General features: G+C 38.6%; 2 protein-coding genes across 2 annotated transcripts in view; both read right to left on the bottom strand.

The window, feature by feature from the left end:
• LOC110593176 (protein phosphatase Slingshot homolog 2-like) overlaps nucleotides 1-13,844 on the bottom strand; it is a 37,532-nt gene extending 23,688 nt beyond the window's left edge. The window contains exons 1-3 of the mRNA XM_044921815.1: nucleotides 13,693-13,844; nucleotides 9,974-10,067; nucleotides 9,709-9,837 (exon numbers count right to left, since the gene is read on the bottom strand). Of these exons, the coding sequence (XP_044777750.1) occupies nucleotides 9,709-9,837; nucleotides 9,974-10,067; nucleotides 13,693-13,844 (375 nt within the window). The remainder of the gene's footprint in view (nucleotides 1-9,708; nucleotides 9,838-9,973; nucleotides 10,068-13,692) is intronic.
• A 1,960-nt stretch (nucleotides 13,845-15,804) lies between these two features.
• LOC110592869 (protein phosphatase Slingshot homolog 2-like) overlaps nucleotides 15,805-24,648 on the bottom strand; it is a 57,340-nt gene continuing 48,496 nt past the window's right edge. Inside the window, exons 4-7 of the mRNA XM_021704044.1 lie at nucleotides 23,033-23,154; nucleotides 18,557-18,625; nucleotides 17,708-17,772; nucleotides 15,805-15,860 (exon numbers count right to left, since the gene is read on the bottom strand). Of these exons, the coding sequence (XP_021559719.1) occupies nucleotides 15,805-15,860; nucleotides 17,708-17,772; nucleotides 18,557-18,625; nucleotides 23,033-23,154 (312 nt within the window). The remainder of the gene's footprint in view (nucleotides 15,861-17,707; nucleotides 17,773-18,556; nucleotides 18,626-23,032; nucleotides 23,155-24,648) is intronic.

Here is a 24,648-nt window from a genome sequence, read left to right as displayed (position 1 = left end):
AAACACTAAGCAATGATAGCCTAATACATTATCAATATTTGAAATTCAAAAACTGTCCTCTCAAAACTGTCCTTTATATTCATCCAATCAAGAATCATACTTTGCGGGGCGCCTGGGTGGCTCAGTTGGTTAAGCGTCTGCCTTTGGCTCAGGTTGTGATCTTGGGGTCCTGGAATCTAGCTCTGCGTCTGGTTCGCTGCTCAGTGGGGAACCTGCTTCTCCCTCTCCCCCTGCTACTCCCCCAGCTTGTGCTCTCTCTCTCATATAAATAAAAATCTTTAAAGAAAAAAAACCATACTTTGTATTTAGTTTCCATGTCTCTTTCTCATTTAATCTGGTCTTGGACAGTCCATCCCAACTTTATTTTGGTTTTCATGATATTGACATTTTTGTTGACTACAGGGTCTGTAATCTTGGAGAACTCATCACAATCTGGATTTGTCTATTTGTCTCCTGATAACTAGATCTAGGTCAAAATTCTTGGCAAGAATAATATAAGGATAGTATTGTGTATTTCCTATTGCATCAAATCTTGAGGCACATAACATCCATTTGTCTCATTGTCATGCTGAACTTGAATTCTTTTTTTTTTTTTTAAAGATTTTATTTATTTATTTGAGAGAGAGAGAATGAGAGACAAGAGAGCAGGGTCAGAGGGAGAAGAGACTCCCCGCCAAGCAGGGAGCCCGACGCGGGACTCGATCCTGGGACTCCAGGATCATGACCTGAGCCGAAGGCAGTCGCTTAACCAACTGAGCCGCCCAGGCGCCCCCTGAACTTGAATTCTTAGTAGGTACCTTTGTATCTGCCACATCCCACTATTGTTAAGGTTTCTTTACAATTAATTAGTAATCTTTAGGTATTAGTGATCTTTGAAGTCAGGTGAATGTCCTGTTTCACAATAATCTTTTACCCTATGGTTTTAGCATCAACTGCTGACCTTGTCCAAATAAATTATTTTACTGGACGTTGACAAAATGGTGGTTTTCTAATTCTATCATTCCTTCTGCATGGGAGCTGGCATTCTTCTTTGTAAAAGAGAGCTTCACCTAGTCATTCCTTCCACACTCTGAATGCCACTATGAGTTCTTGAATTGTTTTTGTATTTAGAATGTTATATAATCCATTACCATTTTTTTTTCCTGACACTCAAATTGCCTGAATTTGATCAGTGGGAATCTCTTCAAGCAGGCAAGCTCTTTTTGATATGACCCCACTAGTTTTTGAATATTTCTTTGCTTTCTGGCATAAGAAGTTGTTCCAGATTCACTTTGTGAGTGGAATTAGCGATTTCCCCAAGGAACCCTGGTTTCTTTTAGCCAAGAATGATATTTTGCAATCAAAACCTGGACATTAATTAGATACGCTCATAAATATTGGGTGTTACTGCTTCTAAACTTTTCAGTGAACAGATCTAGGAAATACTTGAAAAAAAATATTGAGTTTACAGGAGCACCCGGGTGGCTCAATCACTTGAGCCTCCAATTCTTGATCTCAGCTCAGGTCTTGACCTCAGGATCATGAGTTTGAGCCCCATATTGTTGACTCTCTTTTTTGTGCCAGGCATGAGGCTAGATATTTGTGCAATCTGATCTGTTTCTATAAGGAGAGAGTAATGAACCGTATCAGGTAGGTATTCATGGAAGGCCATTGGGATAGGCCATGGAAGGCCCCTGGGTTAGACAATTAGAAGTGGTCATTAGTAACATTAGCAAGAGTGATGAGGGCAGAAATCACAGTGCTGTAGGCTGAGACATATGGGAAATGAATCAGAGGAAGTATTAGATTATATTTCTATGAATCTTGGGAAGGGAAGGGAAGAAAGGAGTGTCTGGAAGAGAATTCAGGATGGAAAGAGGGTTTTTCCACTTTAATATGGGAGAAACTGGTGTGTGTTTTTTTTTTTTTTTCAGGGACTGGGGGTTGGAATGGGAACTCATAAACAATAGAAACTTACTTCTCATAGTTCTTTGGCTAAAAAAATTGAATTTACACTGGTACCTCCAATTCAAAGTTAACACAAGGTTCTTCCTTTCTTTCTTGTCCCTTTGTCATCAATTTTCCACAGTGATAACCTTGGTTTCCAACAACTCATTAACTCTATTTACAAAATAACTTCAACATTACTACACCAATATCACAGCCAATTACAAACCTATTAAGTTCAAAATTTCTTTGCAGTTTTTTTTCTCTTCCCATGAAGAGGTTCAACCAGAATATTATGCTCAAAAGTTATATAAATTAATTTCCTTCTTTTTAAAATAATTTTTTAAAAGATTTTATTTATTTATTTGGCAGAGAGAGCCACAGCAAGAGAGGGAACACAAGCAGGGGGAGTGGGAGAGGGAGAAGCAGGCTTCCCGCTGACCAGGGAGCCCGAAGCAGGGCTCGATCCCAGGACCCTGGGATCATGACCTGAGCCGAAGGCAGACGCCCAACGACTGAGCCACCCAGGCTCCCCTAAAATAATTAAAAAAAAATATTTTATTTATTTACTTGAGAGAGGGCGAGAGCAAGAGAGAGCACAGAGGGAGAGGGAGAGGGAGAAGCAGACTCCCCACTGAGCAGGGAGCCCCACGGGGGACTCGATGATCCCAGGACCCAGAAATCATAACTTGAGCTGAACTCAAGACACTTGAGTTCACTTAACTTACTGAGCCACCCAGGCACCCCGAATTAATTTCCTTCTGTGAAGGAAATTTGCTATATATTTGGGTTCACTTGCTCCTGTTTGTATTCAACTTTAGGGTGCGCTTTTCCCATTTGATTCTGAATATGCAAAACTTTCATAAGATTGAAAGTCAAAAGTTTATTAAAAATTAAACTTGAAGTCTCACTCAGTTCACTTCAATCCCTAAGGGTAACCATTTTCATTAGTTTCTGGCTTATTCTACCTATGTTCTATTTTGAAAACAACAACAACAACAAGAAATATATCCTTATTACCTATTTCTTACTTACATAAAAGTAGTATACTACATATACTTTTGTTCCTCACTTGCTTCACTTTACAATATATCCTCAGAACCACTCCATATCACAGTTCCCAGAGGTCTTCCTTATTCCTTCTTACACCTATTAGCACTTCACTGGATAGTGACAGAATAGTTTATTCAACTAGTCTTCTATGAATGTTGTTTCGTATTTGTGGAAGTGAGGTTGCTGGGTCAAGGGCCAATGCACAGTTTTGTTAGACATTGCTAAATTCCCCTCCACAGAGACTGAAACAATTCTGCATTCCCACCAACAATGTATGAGAGTGTCACTTTCTCCACAGCTTTGCCAACAAAACGTGTGGTTAAGCTTTTGAATTTTTGCCAGTTTGATAGGTGTGAAATGCATCTCAGTGTAATTTCAATTTGCATGTTTCTTAAGAGTAAAAGTGAGCAACTTTTCAATGTTTCAGGTCCATTTCCTTTCTTCTTCTTCTTCTTTTTTTTTAAAAGATTTTATTTATTTATTTGACAGAGAGCACAAGTAGGCAGAGCGGCAGGCAGAGGGAGAGGGAGAAGCAGGCTCTCGCTGAGCAGGGAGCCCAACGCGGAGCTCAATCCCAGGACCCTGGGATCATGACCTGAGCCGAAGGCAGCTGCTTAACCGACTGAGCCACCCAGGTGCCCCCTCAGGTCCATTTTCTATCTTTGGACTCTCTCTTCATTCTCTTTTGAAAAGGCAAACATTTAAAAGTAGGAATTTACCTATTTTAGAATTATGCATTAAATGGAATTTAGCATTAGAAGACTCAGGTTCAAGTCCCAACTTCCCACTCTACTGTGGGGGCACTGGGGAAACTGCTTAACCTCTCTGTCTTTGCTTTCCTTATCTGTAAAATGGAACACTCTTCCCACCCTAGTCCTATATACCTAAATGGGTACCTTCTCAAATCACAGATAGAACGTTTTTACTGATCTCTTCTGCCATGTGAAAGTACAAAGAAGTCTATGACCCAGAAGGTCCCAGAAGTCTAGGACCAGAAGATGGTCCTCACCTGACCGTGCAGGTACCCTGATCTCAGATTTTAGCCAAAGAACCATAAGAAATAAGTTTCTGTTGTTTATGAGTTCCCATTCCAACCCCCCAGTTCCCGACAAAAACAAAAAACAAAAAACAAACAAACCAGTTTCTCCCATATTAAAGTGGAAAAACCCTCTTTCCATCCTGAATTCTCTTCCAGACACTCCTTTCTTCCCTTCCCTTCCCAAGATTCATAGAAATATAATCTAATACTTCCTGTGATTCCTCATTTCCCATATGTCTCAACCTACAGCACTGTGATTTCTGCCCTCATCACTCTTGCTAATGTTACTAATGACCACTTCTAATTGTCTAACCCAGGGGCCTTCCATGGCCTATCCCAATGGCCTTCCATGAATACCTACCTGATACGGTTCATTACTCTCTCCTTATAGAAACAGATCAGATTGTACAAATACCTAGCCTCATGCCTGGCACAAAAAAGAGAGTCAACAAATGTTTATTAAATGAATGATCAAATAAGATAAGTAAATGTAGCACTCTGAAAACTGTGTTATGCAAGCAGTATCATCACAATACAAGTGATAATGTTATTTGATTTGGCTGTTGAACTGAGAGATACAGATCAAGGATGCTGTGAAGTTCCATTTAGGAAAAGGACAGTAACTGATGGACAACTGATCTTTTCTACAGACCCGGGCTCAGCTGACTTGCTTTCAAAAAATATGGAAGATTCTGAAGGCTCTGTGCTCAACCTTTGAAAACAAGCTGCCACACCAAAGAAAGAGGTAAGAACTATAAAGAACCTCAAGGAGACAGAAGCCAGGCAATAAGGGTTGAGAGACTAAATTGTAGCCAGGGAAATGTGACCACTTCACTTCTTAATTTAGAAGTCTAAATCCTCTGTGGAACTTTGTCCAGCTAGATGGATATAACCCTTACATGATGGGAAAAGTCCATGGTTTTCATCTACCTGTCCAGAGAAAATTCAACCTGACAATCTGAAATGGCACATATCCAGAAACAAAATAAATTAAAAGCTTTGGCTACTGACTTAGTGAAGTCCGTATAACATGACTCGGGCTGTGCTTAGGGCTGCTTCAGGTTCAGCCTGAAAGGAAGAACTGGAGTCAACGTTGTGTAATTACTTTTCTGCCCTCAATATAAATGCTATGCATATTAGCCCCCTGGGCCCTCCAAAGACTCATTTTTTTTTTCCCCCTCTCCATGCTTCTCAGGCTTACAACGACACGATTCCATGGGGTTTGTCACTATGTTCTATATAATTATGCAAAGCATATTCTAATCTTACTGAAGTGTAAAATGAAATCTTGGGACTATAACACATTTTTAAGTAAGTTCATTTCCATCCTTCACTCTGGTTCCCCTACACTGTGCCATAGCCCAGAAACCCATGTGACTAATTTCCTTCTTTCTTTTAATTTTTTAAAGTAGGCTCCACGCCCAAAGTGGGGCTTGAACTCATGACCCTGAGATGAAGAGTCGCATGCTCTACTGACAGAGCCAGCAAGGCACCCCCATATCTTCTTCATCATATCATACCTACAGCCTGAATACTGAGTCATATTATGGTGGCAACCAGGCACAAGAGCTCTATTAATTTTTCCTTCTGAGAAAAGTTCACGCTACACATCTTCAGTTGATGTACAAAATCATGAATAATTAAAATAGCCCATTTGATTTAAGTCTGATCTATTTACATATCCTCCATTCTCTGCACCTATAGAAGTAACTACCAATTTGAGGCTTAATTTTTCTTTGAAAAGGAAACATTATTCTTTAATGTCAAATATTAAAAAAGATAACCATCAGCAATAAAAATCGACCAGTTTTTTATTAATGAAAAAATTATTGGTTGTGTCCAATATTCCTGTGTTTCCCTTGTTCAACTAAGAAAGCTGCCTGCTTTTCAGCAAAGGGTCTCTGTTCACATTTAGCTTTTTCTCAGCCAAACTGGACAACCTCCAGTAGAACTGCTGATATTGAGACTTGGTTGGGCAAAGGCTTCCAGCTCAGAGAAGTGGTACACTCTTAAGGGTGTGGAAGAACTTTTTCTGGAAATACCCTGGCTTCCAACCAATCAATCCTCTCTTCTTGCTGCAGATTTTCTTTAAACTATGCTTTAAACTTTTCTTCTCCATACCAGCTGGACACCTTTTTAAATAAACATCTCTGTGCAGTGCACTGCAGAGCTGAGCATTCTTCCAAAGGGAGGGGAAAAATCCTGCTGCCTCCCTTCACACAATCTGCTTGCACTCCAGGCATGGCATCTATGCAGAAGATGAAATGACTTTGCAGAAAACTAACACCACCGCTTGCAGCTTGGATAAGACCTCTTTTTCCGTGTCAATTGCTAGGAAAGCCAGCAGAGTACAGACTCACTGGAGAAGAGATAGGGGTATGGATACAGGATATGGTGGTGCAAACAAAGGGAGGAAGCCATTGATGAAGAAGTGTTCATGCACTCATTTTTTTGGATAAGAGTTAAATTTCAGAATTCTCCAGTTTGAAAATTTTTCCCAAATAAGAAAAATATTCACAATGGAAAGAACATGTCCATTCTCTAGAAAACAGAATTATATCTGAAGCTGAGTAGGATTTCCCTTTTTCAAAAATATATAGACACATATTAAAAAAGTAAAAAAGAGGGGTGCCTGGGTGGTTCAGTTGGTTAAGCATCTGCCTTCGGCTCAGGTCATGATCCCAGGGTCCTGGGATCGAGCCTCATGTCAGACTCCCTGCTCAGCGGGGAGTCTGCTTCTCCCTCTGACCCTTCCCCTCTCATGCTCTGTCTCTCTCTCAAATAAATTAAAAAAAAAAACCTTAAAAAAAAAAGATTTTATTTATTTATTTGACAGAGACACAGCGAGAGAGGGAACACAAGCAGGGGGAGTGGGAGAGGGAGAAGCAGGCTTCCTGCGGAGCAGGGAGCCCGATGCGGGACTCGATCCCAGGACCCTGGGATCATGACCTGAGCCGAAGGCAGACGCTTAACCACTGAGCAACCCAGGCAGGCGCCCCATAAATAAAATCTTCAAAAAAAAAAAGTAAAAAAGACTGGAATATTATATAACATAAGATATCAGTGCTTATCTCTTTTGTTGACGATTAAATGTTATTGTCTTTTGAAACTGTCTAAGCTTTCTACAATGAACATAAATTATTTTTGTAATAAATAAAAAACCCAAGACAGAAGAATATGTCAGTAATCGCGCTAAGTGAAATAAGTCAGAGAAAGAAAAATACCATATGATTTCACTTATACGTGAAATATAAAAAATCAACAAATGAAACTGGACTCTATATACAGAGAACACATTGGTGGCTGCCAGAGGAAAACTGGGGGGGGGGGGAATGGGTGGGTAAACAGATAAAGGGGATTAAGAGTTACCAACTTCCAGTCATAAAATTAATAAATTACAGAGATGGAAATGTACGGGATAGGGAATATAGTCAATAATATTGTAATAACGTTGCATGGTGACCGATGGTGACTACCCCTACTGTGGTGAGCACTGAGTAATGTATAAAATTGTTGAATCGTTATGTTGCACACCTGAAACTAATATAACGTTGTATGTTAATTATCCTTCAATCAAAAAATAAATAGAAAGGAATGGACTTCGTGTAGCTCACTAAAAAAATTGTCTAAGCTTTCTTTCTTTTTTTTTTTAAAGATTTTATTTATTTATTTGAGAGAGAGAGAATGAGAGAGAGCACATGAGAGGGGGGAGGGTCAGAGGGAGAAGCAGACTCCCCGCCGAGCAGGGAGCCCGATGCGGGACTCGATCCCGGGACTCCAGGATCGTGACCTGAGCCGAAGGCAGTCGCTTAACCAACTGAGCCACCCAGGCGCCCCATTGTCTAAGCTTTCTGTAATGAACATGAATTATTTTTGTAGTAAGTAAAAAAGCAAGACAGAAGAATATGCCAATAATCATGAATTAATAGGATGAATATCCTGGTACAAATACTCAAATGCATTTGTAGTTGATTAGAGACTCTAATCTGGGGAGAAGTGGGACTGTTTTTTCTGCTAAGAATACCACTAAAATATATCATTTCAGGAGGAAGGAAAGAGAAGGTAGTTCTTGAGGGGGGTGGCACCAGAGGTGGGTGGAAGTATGCCCCAAATTAAACAGGTTGAACACTGAGATATTAACTGTATTTCATATTCATCATGTCTACATCCTTTTTGGTATTAAAATACAAGCTAATGCAAAAGTGACTTCCGAGTTTACAGCTCTGGTCATTTTCTAACATGAGCTATTTTTGGCTACAGGCACTTGCCCTTCACAAAAATTAGTCATGTTACACAGAAGCAGTTGGAGGCAGGGTCCATTTGAATGAGTGACTCATAAGTTTTCCATAGATTACACAAAAATTCTTTCCAACAATACACCAGCAGGGAATACCTGAACACTTCTGGAGGTATACACAAAAGACGACGAAGCCAAGTGCTTTACAAATGGAAAGGAAAGGTCAATGATAGTTTTGCAGTATGATCTACACCCAGAAATGGCAACACACATTGGTCAAGTTAAAGTAATGGAAAAAAAAGTTCCCTTTCCAGCTCACAGCTTTTCACGAGTAATTTCATAGCTACACAGCACACGATGAATCACTCCAAGCACACATACTCTGGACTGTCAAGAAGCTAATTCAGGGCACAGCCTTCAATGGTATAAAATCTGACTGCTTGGTGATATAAGCTCTTGAATATTCAGGGGTGAGATGATCCGATTTAGTCAGTTCCTGGGCATTTATTCCTCTTGTCTCCTGTTTCTCAGCTTCTAATCATTTCACAAATGTCCTCACCAGAGAAAGGAAGTGAAATTCAAACCAATCAATTTATTTCCTTGTTAGCATTTTTGGTCAAAGTGTGTGGGAAGTGGAAACAAAACGAAGCTTTGACATTTCCCACTGATTCTAATTATCCTTTTTAACCTTATTCCCATTGCCATGTACAGATGGAAACTAAAACTCTTTAATATTTGGAAGGAAAATGGTTCTTAGGATTTTAGAAGCTTTCTAAAGATTAGAAAGGTGTCCTTGGGCTAATTTCAGGTCACTGAATGTTCAAAAACCATGAAGAACAATTTTAAGTCACTGTAATTTTAGCAAACACAAAAATATTTGGGGGACTCAAAATGTAGCTATAAAATTCCAAATGTTTAAAAGTCCAATAGTCTCTCAGTCCTAAGTAGTCCCCACGTGCTCTGCTCAGATATATCTACCTTAGGCAAATTTGGCAAATCTGAAAGAGTGACCTCAAAGTATCATTCTATTTGTATACACTATAAAGCTATTGTGGACTGGTCTGTTTTTGACTTTTGACTGTCATAAAGAACAGCTGAGATATTTAACAATCTCTGGGGGGAAAAAGGGCCTGATTTGTAGCATTTGCCCACTTCCTTGGTGTAAATTTTTGCACCAGTCAATTTCAATCTACCAGCTTGATGGCACTGAATGAGGAATTGGGAAGAGATGAGCAGAAGCACACCATTATCTAACATTTCCACCATATAATAGATGTAAATAACCTAAGAGCACAGATAACAGTAAAAAACTAGGAAGTGATGAGGTTTGAGTATTTATTACCTTTGTTTTTAAGTTACATTTTATTTAAATATACTAAAATTTAACAGTTGCTCCTCCAGAGCTGGTATGGACTAGATTCAGCACATCACTTAGAGTGGCTCTGAGACTTACCAAGAATACATGCTCAAATATCTGTGTAGGGCTATCCATTTGACCAAGGATCACTATCATTTCATTATCTATAAATTCCTTGAATTCTCGTAAGTTGCACACCATTTGCATTTCCAACTCAGTTCGTATCTGAAACAGAGAGGACATATTTTACTAGTCTCTGAAAAGTATCTCTGTGCTTTCAGTCACTCACGATTTCTAACCTTATACCTACTGTTATCCCACACTCCTAGCCTTGGAACAGGGAGAACTCAAGGTCTCTTACCTCTTTGGATGTGATATTCTCCAAATCCTTCTGCATCATTATCTCCCTTAATTTGGTTTTAATTAATCTTTCTGTTCGCTCACGTTCAGTTGGTCTGAGAAGAGAGAAATGGTGATTTTTCTTAGGCAGGAATTTGACTAGGTTAATGAATGTGCCATTTGTTTATGTTTTCAAATTGGCAGACCTTCCCTCTATTACCCTCGAACATTTATATTCTGGGGGCATGGCAAAAAAAAAAAGTATTTAAAAAAGTTTCTTTTCACAATGCATAGAATGTAAACGTGTAGAAATTATTACTTGAAGAGGTTGTACATGTCTGAAAGTCCTTAAATATATCCACATACATCTATAGGAATAAAGACAATAAGCTATACTGTGTATACTACTTTAATGCAGAATCATAGCCATGTTTCATCAAGTACCCCTGACTACCACTTGCTGAGCTAGAATACCAAGCTGGGTAGAACAGTGGTGTGACCCACTACAGAACTAGGTCTTCTGTAGCTTAAAATGCCACCTAATGCTGCCATTCATTGCTATCATTCTAGAAAACAGGAAAGATGAAAGAATGATTTCTGCCTTCTTCGTTGAGGCAAATTCACTCCAAAGAGGGTTTTCAAGGATTAACTACCAAGAGTACTTTCATCCAAAATGTGTTTCTTTTCATAAAAGCTCTCACAACATCTCTGTGAAATTGTTATCCCCATTTTACAGATAAAGGAAATAAACAGCTGAAAGGTTAAATGACATGCCAAAGATCACATACACTGGCAGGAGAACCAGCACTCTCAGCCCAGCCTAACACTCTACCTGAAGAATTATGTTGCTTCCTTAATCTTCTGACTCTTAAAATAAAATTACCCTTGGAACTTTAATAGGAAATTAAACTAGGAAGCTGACTCTCCAATTACTAGAAAGGTATTGGTTCAATGTTAACTGGATGCTTCTCTCAAAAAGCATTATTTCATATTATGCAGAATTTGCATGAGGCTGACAAAGGGCACTTTGTCTCATCTTTCCCTCTTACCTACTCAAAAAAGGTATCTGCTCTGTACCTCCTTATTTGGAGATGGAACTGGACTAAGCCATCAGGCATCCTGCCTGCCCTTGCTGCCTACGGCCTTATCACTGGCTGCAAAAATAGCTTCAGTAATCTCCAAAAATGGCTGCTCTGACCTCACAACCTTGGGGCTCCCCACCACTTGGGCTTGTAGTTTCTCATGAACCCTGCAGAATACAGATAATGCCTGTGCCTTTTCCCTATCCGCCAAGGCATCCCTGTCTTGACCAGGATTAAAATTCTTAATCATGCTCCTCACCATTTTTCCTAGACTAGATAATGGTAGAAAGTTATACATTTCAGTCTTCCATTAAAATTATTGATAAAAACAAATTTTACCATCTATGTGCATGAGTTAGATTCCCTAGTTAGCAATCTTTCTCCTAATCCTTTATAATACTTCTTTGAGGCAGAGTGGTTTGGGAGCAGACACACCTGGGTTTTAATCCCAGCCCTGCTACTTCCCAGTGGTACAACCTTGAACAAATTCCTTCCCTTCTCTGAGCGGGTTTCCTTTTCTATAAAATGAGGATAATAATCATACTGCCTCATGAGGGTCTTATGAGGATTAAACGAGGTACCATGTATGAAATGCTTGGCATAATACTTGACGTACACTGGAGGCACTATGCACATATATCCCTTCCTCCCCTTGTATTTCAAAATATAAACTTTATTTGCAGTAGAGCACCCAAATCCATTTTGGCACACATTTTCCCTGTATGCTCAGCATTCTTTTTTAGGCTTTTCTAGTCAGTTTAGGGAGGAGGAGGGAATGGAAAAAAATTACAACACAAATGCACTTTCTTGCTTGATTTCACTAGAGAAAAATTCGGAAAATACATAAAAACACGAAGAAAAATAAAACCACTGAAAATCCCTGCATCAGAGATAATCATTATCAATATTATGACCTACAGCTTTTCAGTCTCTCTTTCTGTGACAGACATTTGGTTAGTAAATATATCTTAAAATTGGGGTTATATGGTACATACTAAGAGCTAACATTTAATGAGCTTCTACCATGTGCTTGGGGCTACACTTTACATTATTCTTTTTGCTTGGGGATAGAGACAGATTACGGCCAATTTCCTTTCCTTTTCTTTCTTTCTGATGTAATATCCAAATTTTCTCTAATAAAATCATGAGAAATGAAAAGAAGGGTTTTCTCTCTCTCATGTAAGTCTGGTTTAGAATGTCCATTTTTGAGCCAGATGAGACATCCATTCCCTTGATACCCACCAGCCAGCTATAAGGCATGAAATCAGTAACATTTTCCAAGATTCTGAAAGCCAGACTAATCCTTATCTTTTCAGTTACTGTGGGATCTTCAACGGACTAGGGCTAATAAAAAGGAGGTCCTAGTATCAGTAACACCCTATGCAAAAAGCTTCCACTGCTTTTTTTGCCTGCTCTGTTCACACAATTCTTGGAAATTTCACCTTTTCTAGTAAAAATAAGTTTACACTACTGGGCGCCTGGGTGGCTCAGTTGGTTAAGTGACTGCCTTCGGCTCAGGTCATGATCCTGGAGTCCCTGGATCGAGTCCGGCATCGGGCTCCCTGCTCAGCGGGGAGTCTGCTTCTCCCTCTGACCCTCTTCCCTCTCATGCTCTCTCTGTGCCTCATTCTCTCTCTCTCAAATAAATAAATAAAATCTTTAAAAAAAAAATAAGTTTACACTACTATCTAAACTAAGTATTTTCTTAATACAAAACAAAACAAAAAACCATGAACTCTTTTGGTATCAATTTAGGAATCTGAAGGTGAAGGTTTGTATGGTCAAATAGTAAGTAGCTACTCTTCTTTTCCAGCTGTAGAATACCTTGGAACTGCAGAAAGATCAATTCAGAGCAAAATAAACATCCTGATTAATTTCCAAAATAGTCACATAAGTTTCAACACATAGACCTAAAAAGGAAATAAACATCAACTCCACCTCAGGCCCTTATCAACTCACAGTACACCAGGGAGATTTAATAAAATCTCAATGACAAAGACCCAACAGGGCAATGGTGGGGCTGAGTCAAACACTTGAATTATAAGCTATTTTTAAAAATACGTGGACAGAAATCAGTTTAAAATTAGCACAGCAACCTAGGCAGTCTTTTAAATTGACTGGAAGCATCTTGTTTCCTTAAGTATTGGAAACATCCCTTTAAAAGCTTCTTTATATGTCGGGGCGCTTGGCTGGCTCACTCAGTACAGCATGTGACCCTTGATCTAGGGGTTGTAAGTTCGAGCCCCACACTGGGTGTAGAGATTACTTGAAAATAGAATCTTAAAACAAAACAACAAAAAGCTTCTCTGTGTCATTAATTTGCTTACCAAATGCTTCTTTCACAGATAATGCAAAGGCAGACTTCAGCCTAACTCCTTTTAAACTCAAATGTCAAATTAGTGGAATCTGAATGGGATTTTATGGTATTGCAGTTCTTTACTATGGAGATTCCATTGTGCCCAGGAGTGAAACTCCTTAGGCCTTTGCAGACAACAGAAAGAATAGGGTTCTTTGTGTGGCAGTTGTGTAGTGTAGACATTGACTAATATCACTGGATGAGATTAATTCTCCAAGAGGAGAGATTAGGGAGGAACATGTTGCTTACACCTCCTAGGATACAAGAGAAAACACTCCCGTGATCCTGAGTAAGCTGACTTACATGTCTGTGAAGAGAGCTGGAGAGTCAGGCCGGTGGGACTGCACATCCTGCATAGCATTCCATTCATTGACTGACGACTGATCTGAGTTGATGTGGCTCTCGTAATAACTCACCCAGGTGAGAAACAGGCTGCCTGGGTAGTAGTTATGCATTCTGGCCACTTCACAAGCCTTGTGTAAACTCTGTAGTGCAGACCTGAAAGATACGCTGGGAAATGAGCACTGTAGAACTGTGGGGACACCAAAAAGCCCATAATCCATGTGCATCCAAAACTCTTTCAGTTTTTAAATCCTATAGAATTTGGCCTCTGGAGAATCTATCTATTCCCTGGAATTTAAGATTCTCTGATTCCGATTATACTATATTATCTATTCATAGCAATCAGCTAGACACTTCTTGCCGATGCATTATTAAGGTTGGGGGTAGAGAGGGGCAGGAGAATTGACAACCCACCAGTGAAAAATAGGTCTGGGTACCTATGGAGCTCATGATCCTGTATGCTGTATCACTACAGAACTAAAGATCTCAACTATTTACTATATAAATATTTGTTTCCCTTGGCACAGAATCATCTTACTGCATACATTTCCTATGATTCTTACAGGGTCCACAAAGATCACATAGATAGATAGATGCCCCTAAGCCTTGAGGACATGTCCTTTCATGCCCAGGAAGTACTAATCTAATGACATTTATCATTCTTACTGCTTTAGTCTCCCAGTCTCTTTAAACCATTTATTCATACACTTGAGCCACTTTCTAAGAATAGCTCTGGTTATACTAATTAAATCTCTGACCATGAACTCAGGAACCCAAGAAGGGTAAACAAAACTGAAAGTACTTTTTTTTTTTTTTTTTACTTTTATTTTATTTGAGAAGAACCTTTTTAGTTATATATTTGGGAAAAGCTAAAACCAGAAATGCTAGGAAATTAGTTACATAAGAGCAAGGATCTTTCTACATTTTGTTTACTGATATATCTCAAGTGCCTATAAGAATGCCCAGTTCATTACCGTTCATAGTTGGAGCACAGTTAGTATTTGTTAAATGAAATGTCTTATTAGCTAAAAGCTAATGTCTTCTACGGGAAGAGGGCATTATGAGAGAATTCTATAGGCAATCCATTTACATCTTTCTTTTAAGAATACTGTTTAATTTTTTCCCCCCATAACAAAAGTGATCCATGCTAACTTTAGAAAATTTAGAGACCTTAAGTAAAAGGCAGAAATATCCTGTAGTCTGACCACTGGGAAATAACCACTGTTATTAAAGTTTTAGTATAGATCTTTCCAGTCTTTTTGTCTATGCATAGATCTATAATAACGATATGACCACATTCTACACACATTTTATTTTTATTTATTTTTTAAAAAGATTTATTTATGGGGCGCCTGAGTGGCTCAGCCGTTAAGCGTCTGCCTTCAGCTCAGGTCATGATCTCAGGGTCCTGGGATTGAGCCCTACATCGGGGGTGGGGGTGGGGTGGGGGGGGTCCCTGCTCAGCAGGGAGCCTGCTTCTCCCTCTCCCACTCCCCCTGCTTGTGTTCCCTCTCTCGCATTGTCTCTCTCTATCAAATAAATTAAAAAAAAAAAAAGATTTATTTATTTATTTTAGAGAGAGAGAGAGCAGGGGGAGTGGCAGAGGGAGAAAGAGAATCTCAGGCAGACTCCCCACTGAGTGCAGAGCCCGACTCAGGACTTGATCTCACGACCCTGAGGATCATGACCTGAGCCGAAATCAAGAGTCCGACACCCAAACGACTAAGCTACCCAGGTGCCCCTCTACATACAATTTAAACTTGATTTTAGTTTACACCTTCTTGTCAGCATCTACACCAATATTCTTCAACTAGATTATTTTAATGGTTGTATTATATTTAATAACATGGATGCACCATAATTTAACTAATTCCTATTTTTCAGACATTTAAATTGTTTTCCAGTTTTTGCTATTATTACAACACTGACAAACATTCTTATGGTTAAAATTTTTGCACATACCCACAATTATTACCTTAGGATAAATTCTTAGAAGTGGAATTACTGGGTCAAAAGGGCATGCAGAATGGTAAAGCATACTGGCAAATCATTCTCAAGAAAGGTTGTTCCAGTTTATTTTCCCACCAATAGTAAATGACAATGTCTGTTCCTTGAATCCTTGTCAACCCCGTATAATGTAAATTAAAAAATAAGATAATTACCAATTTGATAAGGGAAAAACATTTCAGTCCATTTTTATCAGGGAAACATTTTTCCTTAAAAAACAAAATTGCAGAATCTTTTAAAATGCTTTCTATTACTCAAAGTAAGCCAAATTCTCAGAGAAGTTTATCAAATTCTCAGAGAATTCTCTGAATTTCAGTTTCACTACATAGATTTAAAGGTAAGGGCCAGCTGAGTGCAACGTACAGGATATTCAGTGCATGTTGTCTTCATCCAGGAAACTCGTGCTTCAAAAGCATATGCCACATGTGTCTGGGGCAAGTACCCTAAAATACACTCAAGGCTTAGCCACCTCAGATACTTCAGCTGCATATAGGAGCGGGAGGCTACAGTAACTACCTTCCTGTGAAGGAAACACCTGGTTTAAATGCCGTTTTGATCCATAGATCATTCTTCTTTTTTCCTGTGACTTTCAGTTCACTACTCCCCAGATGGTACACCAAAAAGTTTATTCTGCAATAAGCTAACAGAAGTAAGACTAGTCAGTTTGCTTAGAACATCAAAGACTGAACTAGGTTATTACTTGAATCTTCCTTCATTGTCTTAAGAATTAAGACTGCTTTGTACTCCTTCTTAAAACACTGTCATTTATGGGACTTATGCTGTTTGGTTTTACTTGGTACCTAGGAATAGAAATAGAAAAGGAGCCTTAGTCAAAGAAGGTAAAAGTTTTCCATGAGAAATTTATCTGTGAAATGTGCCCTAAATCTAAAAATCTGGTTTAAACACATGACCTGTAACTCTGTCCCACCTCAATTACTGCATGAAACGGTAAGACTCTTAAGTTCAGTTGACACTGTTTTACGACTGCACCCACTTCAAGCCTATCAATCCTGTTATTCAAGGGCAAATGAGCTCCCTGGAGTCTTTTTTCAGGCTCCTTTATTTCCTGCTTGGCTTTTGTTCTGTCCATTCTGCTCCTCATGAGGACTTCTACTACAGAACAGGCAACTGAATGAGAAACTGAAATTCAAATCCCTAGCTTAGGGATACACTCTGACACTTACAGTCAGTCACACCATTCCCTGGTTACATTAGATCATTTTTCTAGATAATCTAGAATAAGAGAGTAAGAGTCTATTCTGCCTAAATGGAAAAGATGCTCTCAGGCCAGGTATGCAACCTCTCCAAAACTTCAACTTTCTCATCAATAATAAGGAACTAATAATATTATTTTGGGGGAGTTGGTGGTGATGATTAGATATAATCCATGTAAAGCACAATGTCTGACATATAGTTAAGCAGCCCCAAAGTGTTAGTACACCAGCTGATGATTATTAACATCTATAATGTTTAGGCTTTACTTGCATTCTGCAGTCTTGAGAACAGTCATTAGCAATTTTAATGGAAACTTATCTATCAATAATATCCCTGATTACCCTAAGAAACTGAACACCAATGCACTGTAGTAGTGTGATGTTCTAGATTTGGCTCTGGACTGCTGCTAACTTAGTCGATATATCCTTGTAAGACTGTTCCAACCGGCAATCTGATTCATTAAGTATCTTCCAGAGTCTAAGAACACCTCTGAATTTCACTTGTTCACCAATGCTTAAGGCTTTCCACTATGACAATATGAAAACTGAACTCCTAGGTCATCTTTAACTATGAGGGCCACACAAACAGATCACAGAAAATCTTAAACACACAAACAGATCATAGAGCATCTTCATAGAGAACTATACTATTTCAAATACTACTGCTCACAAAATATTGCCCCAATAATATATTTAAAAACTTTCATAGAAAAAAAAAAAAAACCTTTCATAGAGACATTAAAAGTCCTCTTACCACATTGCCTGTACAGATACAGGTTTGAATATGTGCACTCTGTTATCCGTTGATACACTGAACCCACTAAGGAAAAAAAAATGAGATAAAAATCCACAAATGAGAGTAGGTCATTTCAATTTTGAGTTTTCAAGGTTATTTCTCAGGCTAGCAACTGCTGGCTCATTTGGAAGAAATCATCAGGCATTTCATGTAGAAGTCAGAGTATAGGACTTGACTGAAAAGCTTCAACAAATTGTCTGATTTTATCTACCAAGCAAAATGAATGGACTCCCACACTGGAGTTAGGGAATTACATAGTTTCCCAGCTGTAGCTACAGACAAACTGGTCTGCTATATATTTCTATTTGGAAGTCTTGTGGGTTCTTAGCAAACCTGACCCTGGTTTTACAAACTGGAGCAAACATCTTGGTCTCTTGGGGACACAGTCTAAAAACACCAGGAGGTGGGGGTGGAGGGTCACTGGAAGGAATTGGCACAGGAAAGGGGTTATACTGTAGGCTGACAGCTGGCAGAGGCAGCAAGAGGTTATTTGAAACAGAACATATCATCCTCTGGGAGAGCATTGCAACAGTCCCCACATGCTCAGATTAAAGAGTGAGCCAACAAACTAGTTTTTCTTTGTTTGGATTCTTACCATAGTCGGCCTAGAAGAACAGAAGTGAGAGGCCCTGGCAAGTTGTATTTTTACTCCACTTTACAAAACAGGAGTTTAAAAGGACTCACTGAGTTGCTGACATGACAGTTCACTTGGGCACACTGGGCCTCCCATTCAGCTTCATGAATGGGCACTAAGATGGAACCCCACCCCTTGGCTTTCTGTAGGAGAATAAAAAGGGAAAGCTCTTACCCATCACCATCCAAATGAATTAGGGTATCACTCCAGAGGGGCAGGACTAAGCCCATGGTACAAGTGCTACTGCAAGACAAGAAATAGTCCATAGGTTAATTCCTGTTATTCTAGGAAGCAATTCTTTATTAACTCTTTCAACACAACGGATAAAGCCCCTAAACTCTAAATTCTGGAGTGTTAGAATGGAGGAATTTCTATCATATAACTATCAATGTAATGTATGTGCTCTGGAGCTGTATCAAACAGGTGGTTAGTCAGGTCCTTATGTATTTAATAAAGAAAACTTACTGACTGAGCTCCTTGTATTGCTACCTCAAAAATGGCCACTGTCTAAAAAATCCAGGTGATTGCTGCTGACCTGTGATTGGCAGGTTTCACCCCAAGGTCACAGCATCCAACTCAACTCCAAAAATCATTTCTAATGCCAAGAACTATTGCTGGTTGCTGAAGACCTCTGAATATATAATTTGCTCAAATTTAACTCTGAGTTTTATGTAGATTTATTGAACACCAATTGGGAAATTGTGTCTCTATCCCACCACCCCTCTGGATAACTGTAATCTATTCCAGACCTCTGCCACTTTCTCTCCTTAAGGCCGCTGTAAACCATTTTCCCCTTCCATCCAGTCTCCCAAAGGCTCTGACACCCTCTCCCTGCCAATGTATACAGAAAAGCAGCATTGTACAGAAGGAATCTCAGACATGTGAACATGCAAAGTATGCACAGCAAACAGCAGAAGAGCAAAGTATGGTTGAGGCACAGGCTCTGGAACCTGGGCTCTGGCACTAACTATATAATTTTAGGCAAATCATTTAATTGCTTTGTGTTCCAGTTTCCTTATCTATAAAACTGAATAAAAATACCTTCTTGATTGGGCTGTTTGTGAAGGTTAAATCAGATAACACACTAAGAAACGTATATAACATCACCAAACATAGTAACGACCACTTACTGGGGAGTTATACTTTGTCAAAATATCTGGATTTGATCCTCTTCAGTATTTCAATTCCTTTTGACAAGTTATTTACCCTTTCTCAGCCTTAATTTTTTCACCTTAACATGCAGTTAACAAAACCTACTTTCATAGGGTTATCATAAATATATTTTTTATTCTTATGTTAATCCCCATACATTACATCATTAGTTTTAGATGAAGTGTTCCATGATTCATTGTTTGTGCATAACACCCAGTGCTCCATGCAGAACGTGCCCTCCTCAATACCCATCACCAGGCTAACCCATCCTCCCACGCCCCTCCCCTCTAGAACCCTCAGTTTGTTTTTCAGAGTCCATCGTCTCTCATGGTTCGTCTACCCCTCCGATTTTATCATAAATATTTTAAAGTGAAACAATACATGTGAATGTATTGTCACTTAAAACAAATGTTGAATATGAATTTTTAGTGAGTGCTCTAATACAACTGAAAGTGACTGGGGGTGTGAGGAGGGGGAGGGACATCATGAAAATGCACTGAAAACAACATGAGGAATACCAAGCTTTTGCTATCGGAGTCACTGCAGGGCTAATGAAGACCGTTCCCCAGGTGGGCTGTGTCTAGTGCTTTGCACTGTACTTGCTGGCCTGTGTTACTCAACACCGAGCACTGTGTGCTCTACTAGTGATTCCAGAATTCACGAGAATCAAATCAAGATTGCAACAGCTTATCCACATTGGAAGGCTGGGCCTGAATTCCAGACGCAGAGCTATATGCAAGAATCCAAGAGGGAGGAAGAGAGCTCCACCACTATTTTTGTTGAGTAGATGAGGTGAGAACAAGGAAAACTTGTTTCGAAGATGGCTTCCCAAGATGGAGTGGGGTTATTTTCAGAGTAGTTCCTTTATTTCTTTTTTTTCTTTTCTTTCTTTCTCTCTCACTCTCCCTCTTTCTTTCTTTTTGAAATGAATGCTTAGCCAGGTTCCTAGCAACAAGTATAGTTTGGGTATAAATATGAAGGGTTTATAGCCTGATGACAAATCTTGAAATTAAGTAACTACAGAAGATGATACGGAAGATCCAAAAGAGTGTGATCTGTGAGCTTGTGATGAGATACCAGTTAAACTTTGGACAAGTGACAGTGATATATAGGAACCAAATATCACATGTTCAGCTTATACTCAGGTCAGTCTGCTTCTTTACATTAAGTAGCTTTTTCACACAATAGGAAAGAGGCCTGAATTAGGCACACCTAGTATTTTTATCTAATTTACCTTGAGTTTCATGAGATTTTTCTCCTTTCAAGTATAGGCGCTTGTTTTAGGAGATACTCATCCCATTCAACAAATATTTATTGAGTGCCTATATGTACTAGACATTTCCAGGTGTTGGGGGTACAAAGAAAAATTATAAAACAACACCATAAAACTTTATTATTTTATAATTTGAAATATATTCAATGCAATTTGGATACCAAGGTTACATTGTATATTTAAAAATTTATTACTTAAGATATAACACAATACTAAAAATTTTATTATTAAAATATAACACAATGCTTAAAAATACTATAAAAAGGTTAAATGAGATGGCGAATCATATCTTGAGAACTACTTGGGAAGATAGGTCTCTCATAAACAATCTGGGTTCTACTTTGGCTTAGTATTGTTTTGAAACATTAACTTTTTATATTCTCAGATACAAAATGATACAAATTCCTTCAAAAGCAATTGAGGTAGAAATGATACTAGTTTACGTGAGTGCCAGTATTCTGAAATGGGCAGCACTTTTCTTACTGTCCAAGGAGCTCATTCACAGAAGATGGATAGGAATTCATAATACCAAGTTTACAAAAAAGAACAAAAACTAGTTTCTATAGCTTTTCACATCACTTGTCTTCCATTAAATAAAATTTTCATTTGTTAGATAAGATTCAGGCAGGACCATTACTGAAGATAGACACAGTTCACTGAGGATAAGATTACACATCTGATTTCTCACACACTGGGTCAGGAGAATCTGAAGTTGTTGCCTTGTATCTCTAGGGGAAGGCTCAAATGAAGTTTCCAAGCAGTCCCAGTTCCTGTTTTATGGGGTTTCCAAGGGAGGAGTCAGGAAGAACCAAAGGAAATAAGATATAGAGTAGCACTGTTGAACTTTCTGCAATGATGGAAATGTTCTATATATGTACTGTCCAATATGGTAGCCACAAGTCACATATAGCTAGAGTACTTGAAATGTGGCTAGCTGTGACTGAGGAACTGAAATTTAAATTTTGTTTAATTTTAACTTATTTAAATAGTCACCATGTGGTGGTAGTGGTTACTGTATGGGACAGCACAGATCTAAAGAGATAAAAATCTAAATTGGAGGTCTTAAAATACTAATGAATGTAGGCAAGGTAGGTGCTCTTAAAGGATAAATGCTTACTGAAAGGTCTGTTGCTTTGCTAACACCAGAGGTTAAATCCATGCAGGAGAAAACCTAAATGTGGTTTACAAGCCTGTGCAATTTCAGCGCATACAATTAAAGGCTGTAAGAATTATATAAGGTAACAACTCTGGCCTTGTGGATCCTTGGGAAACCACAAATAATTTTCAGGTTGACTGTACAAGCTTAGGTAAACACTTGTTTGGGAAACCTTCTAATGACAATGTGATTCTTTTCCTCCCAACATCAGGACAATTAGAATCACTCCTAGTCTCTTCTTCTGTGGCTAAATGTGTGGCCTGGGTCACACTGCTAGCTACTTCACAGTTCCATTCTAGTCTCAAACCAGGAAGTCAATGCTTTGAGACATCTGGCAGGATTTCCTGAGGCTTATTATCTAGAGTGCAAAGATCTGCTTAGCCACATTCCACAGTCTTCCAAAGGTTTCTCCAGAAGAAGTGGGAAAATAAAAAAGGAAAGCAATAAACTTTAGGGACACAAAAGAGCCAGGTTCTGAGTGCGGTATGATACCTTTAATTATAGGATGCAAAGTGCTGCTAAAGCCAAAGGTGTATGATTATAAAAGGTTCTGTTCTGAGTTAAAAAAAAATCAATTCCCTCCCACCCTGCCCTTTTAACTCAGAAGAAGGAAAAAGGAAGGAAAACATTTGGTAAAAGCAAGGTGTAAGGCCATGAATAAATATAAGAGATTAGAGTTAAAGTGGGCTCTCTCTGAACCCAAGATCTGCTGGTGCACTATCACAAAGGATACTGTGCCCCTCGAATCAGCAAAGTGAATCATTACTGCTTAAAATAAAGTTAACTACAAAGATAACACAGCTTTTTATTCCTGGAGATATAAGTTTAAATCATTTGTATTTAAATCATTTATATTCATTACCATTTAAGGATGAGAGGAAGGTAAGGAACAGTGATAAATTAGGAACACAACCAAAGACATTCACTAATCATTTTCATCTCTCAAGACTGTATGGCTAAGATACTTTAAGAGTAGAATAGTGTAAGATGTTTTTGTAGTAACTCAAAAGGCAACTGGAATAGTTATTTAAAAATGAGTTTTCTCATCCTTCCTTTTCTGGTACCATACCTGTCATTAGAAGAGAAATCCATTCCTAGGACGATGCTTTCTTCAGTGTCTTGTCTACCATTAGTTGAAACCACTACCATATAGCGTGTTCTATTCTGGTAAGTACTTTCTAGTCTTACAGCCTGGAAGTTAACAGACAACAGATATATTAGGAAATTTAGAAGGTCAGTTTTAGATCATTCAACCTCTTTTTACATCAGCATCTTAAAGCATGCTCAGGAAGACTTAAATTCAAATTCCAGCTCATGTGTTAACTATGAAACCGTCAGTAAGTTACTAAATTAATTGGAGGGAGATATAATAATACCTATCCCACTGGATTATAAGAATCATATGAAATAGTGCATGTTTATAAAGCACAGTGCTTGTCATATAGTACAAGCTCAACAAATACTGGCTACTAGCATAATTTATAATAATAACAACTACCAGGGCATGTTCTAAAGATTGAAAGAGGGAAATGTGAGATATATGAATGTGAGCATTGGACTCACAGATGCAAGTCCCACAAATAATTATGATCAAAGTAAGCCATTAATATATGAGGAGTATATTCTGTTGAAATCTTACAGATTATACACTGCAAGATTTTCTTCTTCAGTTTCAGTGATAAAGAAATTGCTTTTTTCAGAGACTTATTTTTTTGTCAAAAACTTATTTATTGCTTGTTTGTAATATTTTATTTTTATTTATTTATTTATTTATTTTTAAAGATTTTATTTATTTATTTGAGAGAGAGAATGAGATAGAGAGCATGAGAGGGGGGAGGGTCAGAGAGAGAGGCAGACTCCCTGCTGAGCAGGGAGCCCGACGTGGGACTCGATCCCGGGACTCCAGGATCATGACCTGAGCCGAAGGCAGTCGCTTAGCCAACTGAGCCACCCAGGCGCCCCTTGTTTGTAATATTTTAAAAGGGCCTTCCAAAAATTTGAATATGGGCAGGGTGTTAAATGATATTAAGGATTTACTGTTAGTGTTATAATGGCACTGTAGTTATGCCTTTTTCTTAAGTATCTGGAGTAAAATGACATGATATCCAAGTTTTACTTCAAAATATTCCAACAATGGGAAGCAACCGAGATGTCCTTTAGTAGGTGAATGGATAAACTAAATACATCCAGAAAATGGAATATTATTCAACACTAAAAAGAAATGAGCTATAAAGCCATGAAAACAAATGAAGGAACATTAAATGCATATTACTTTGTGAGAGGAGCCAATCTAAAGAGGCTACATATTATATGATTCCAAATATATGACATTCTGGAAAAGGGAAAACTATGAAGTCAGTAAAAAGATCAGTAGTTGCCAGGGTGCAGGGGAGCACAGAAGTTTTTAGAGCAGTGAAACTACTCTGTATGATACCAAAGTGATAGGTACATGTTTGTCATTTTATGTTTGTCAAAACCCACAGAATGTACAATACCAAGACTGAACCCTAATGTAAACTATGGACTTTGAGTAATAATAACGTGTCAATGTAGGGCCATCAATTGTAACAAATGTACAACTGGTGGTCTCTCACTCTCTCTCAAAAAAAATAAAATCTTTAAAAGAAAGGAAGGAAGGAGGAAGGAAGGAAGGAAGGAAGGAAGGAAGGAAGGAAGGAAGGAAGG

This window comes from Neomonachus schauinslandi, chromosome 15, assembly GCF_002201575.2.
Source record: "Neomonachus schauinslandi chromosome 15, ASM220157v2, whole genome shotgun sequence".
In the NCBI taxonomy this organism is placed as follows: domain Eukaryota; kingdom Metazoa; phylum Chordata; class Mammalia; order Carnivora; family Phocidae; genus Neomonachus; species Neomonachus schauinslandi.
Note: the sequence above shows the minus strand (reverse complement) of the source record. Positions and strands in the feature narration are given on the sequence as shown.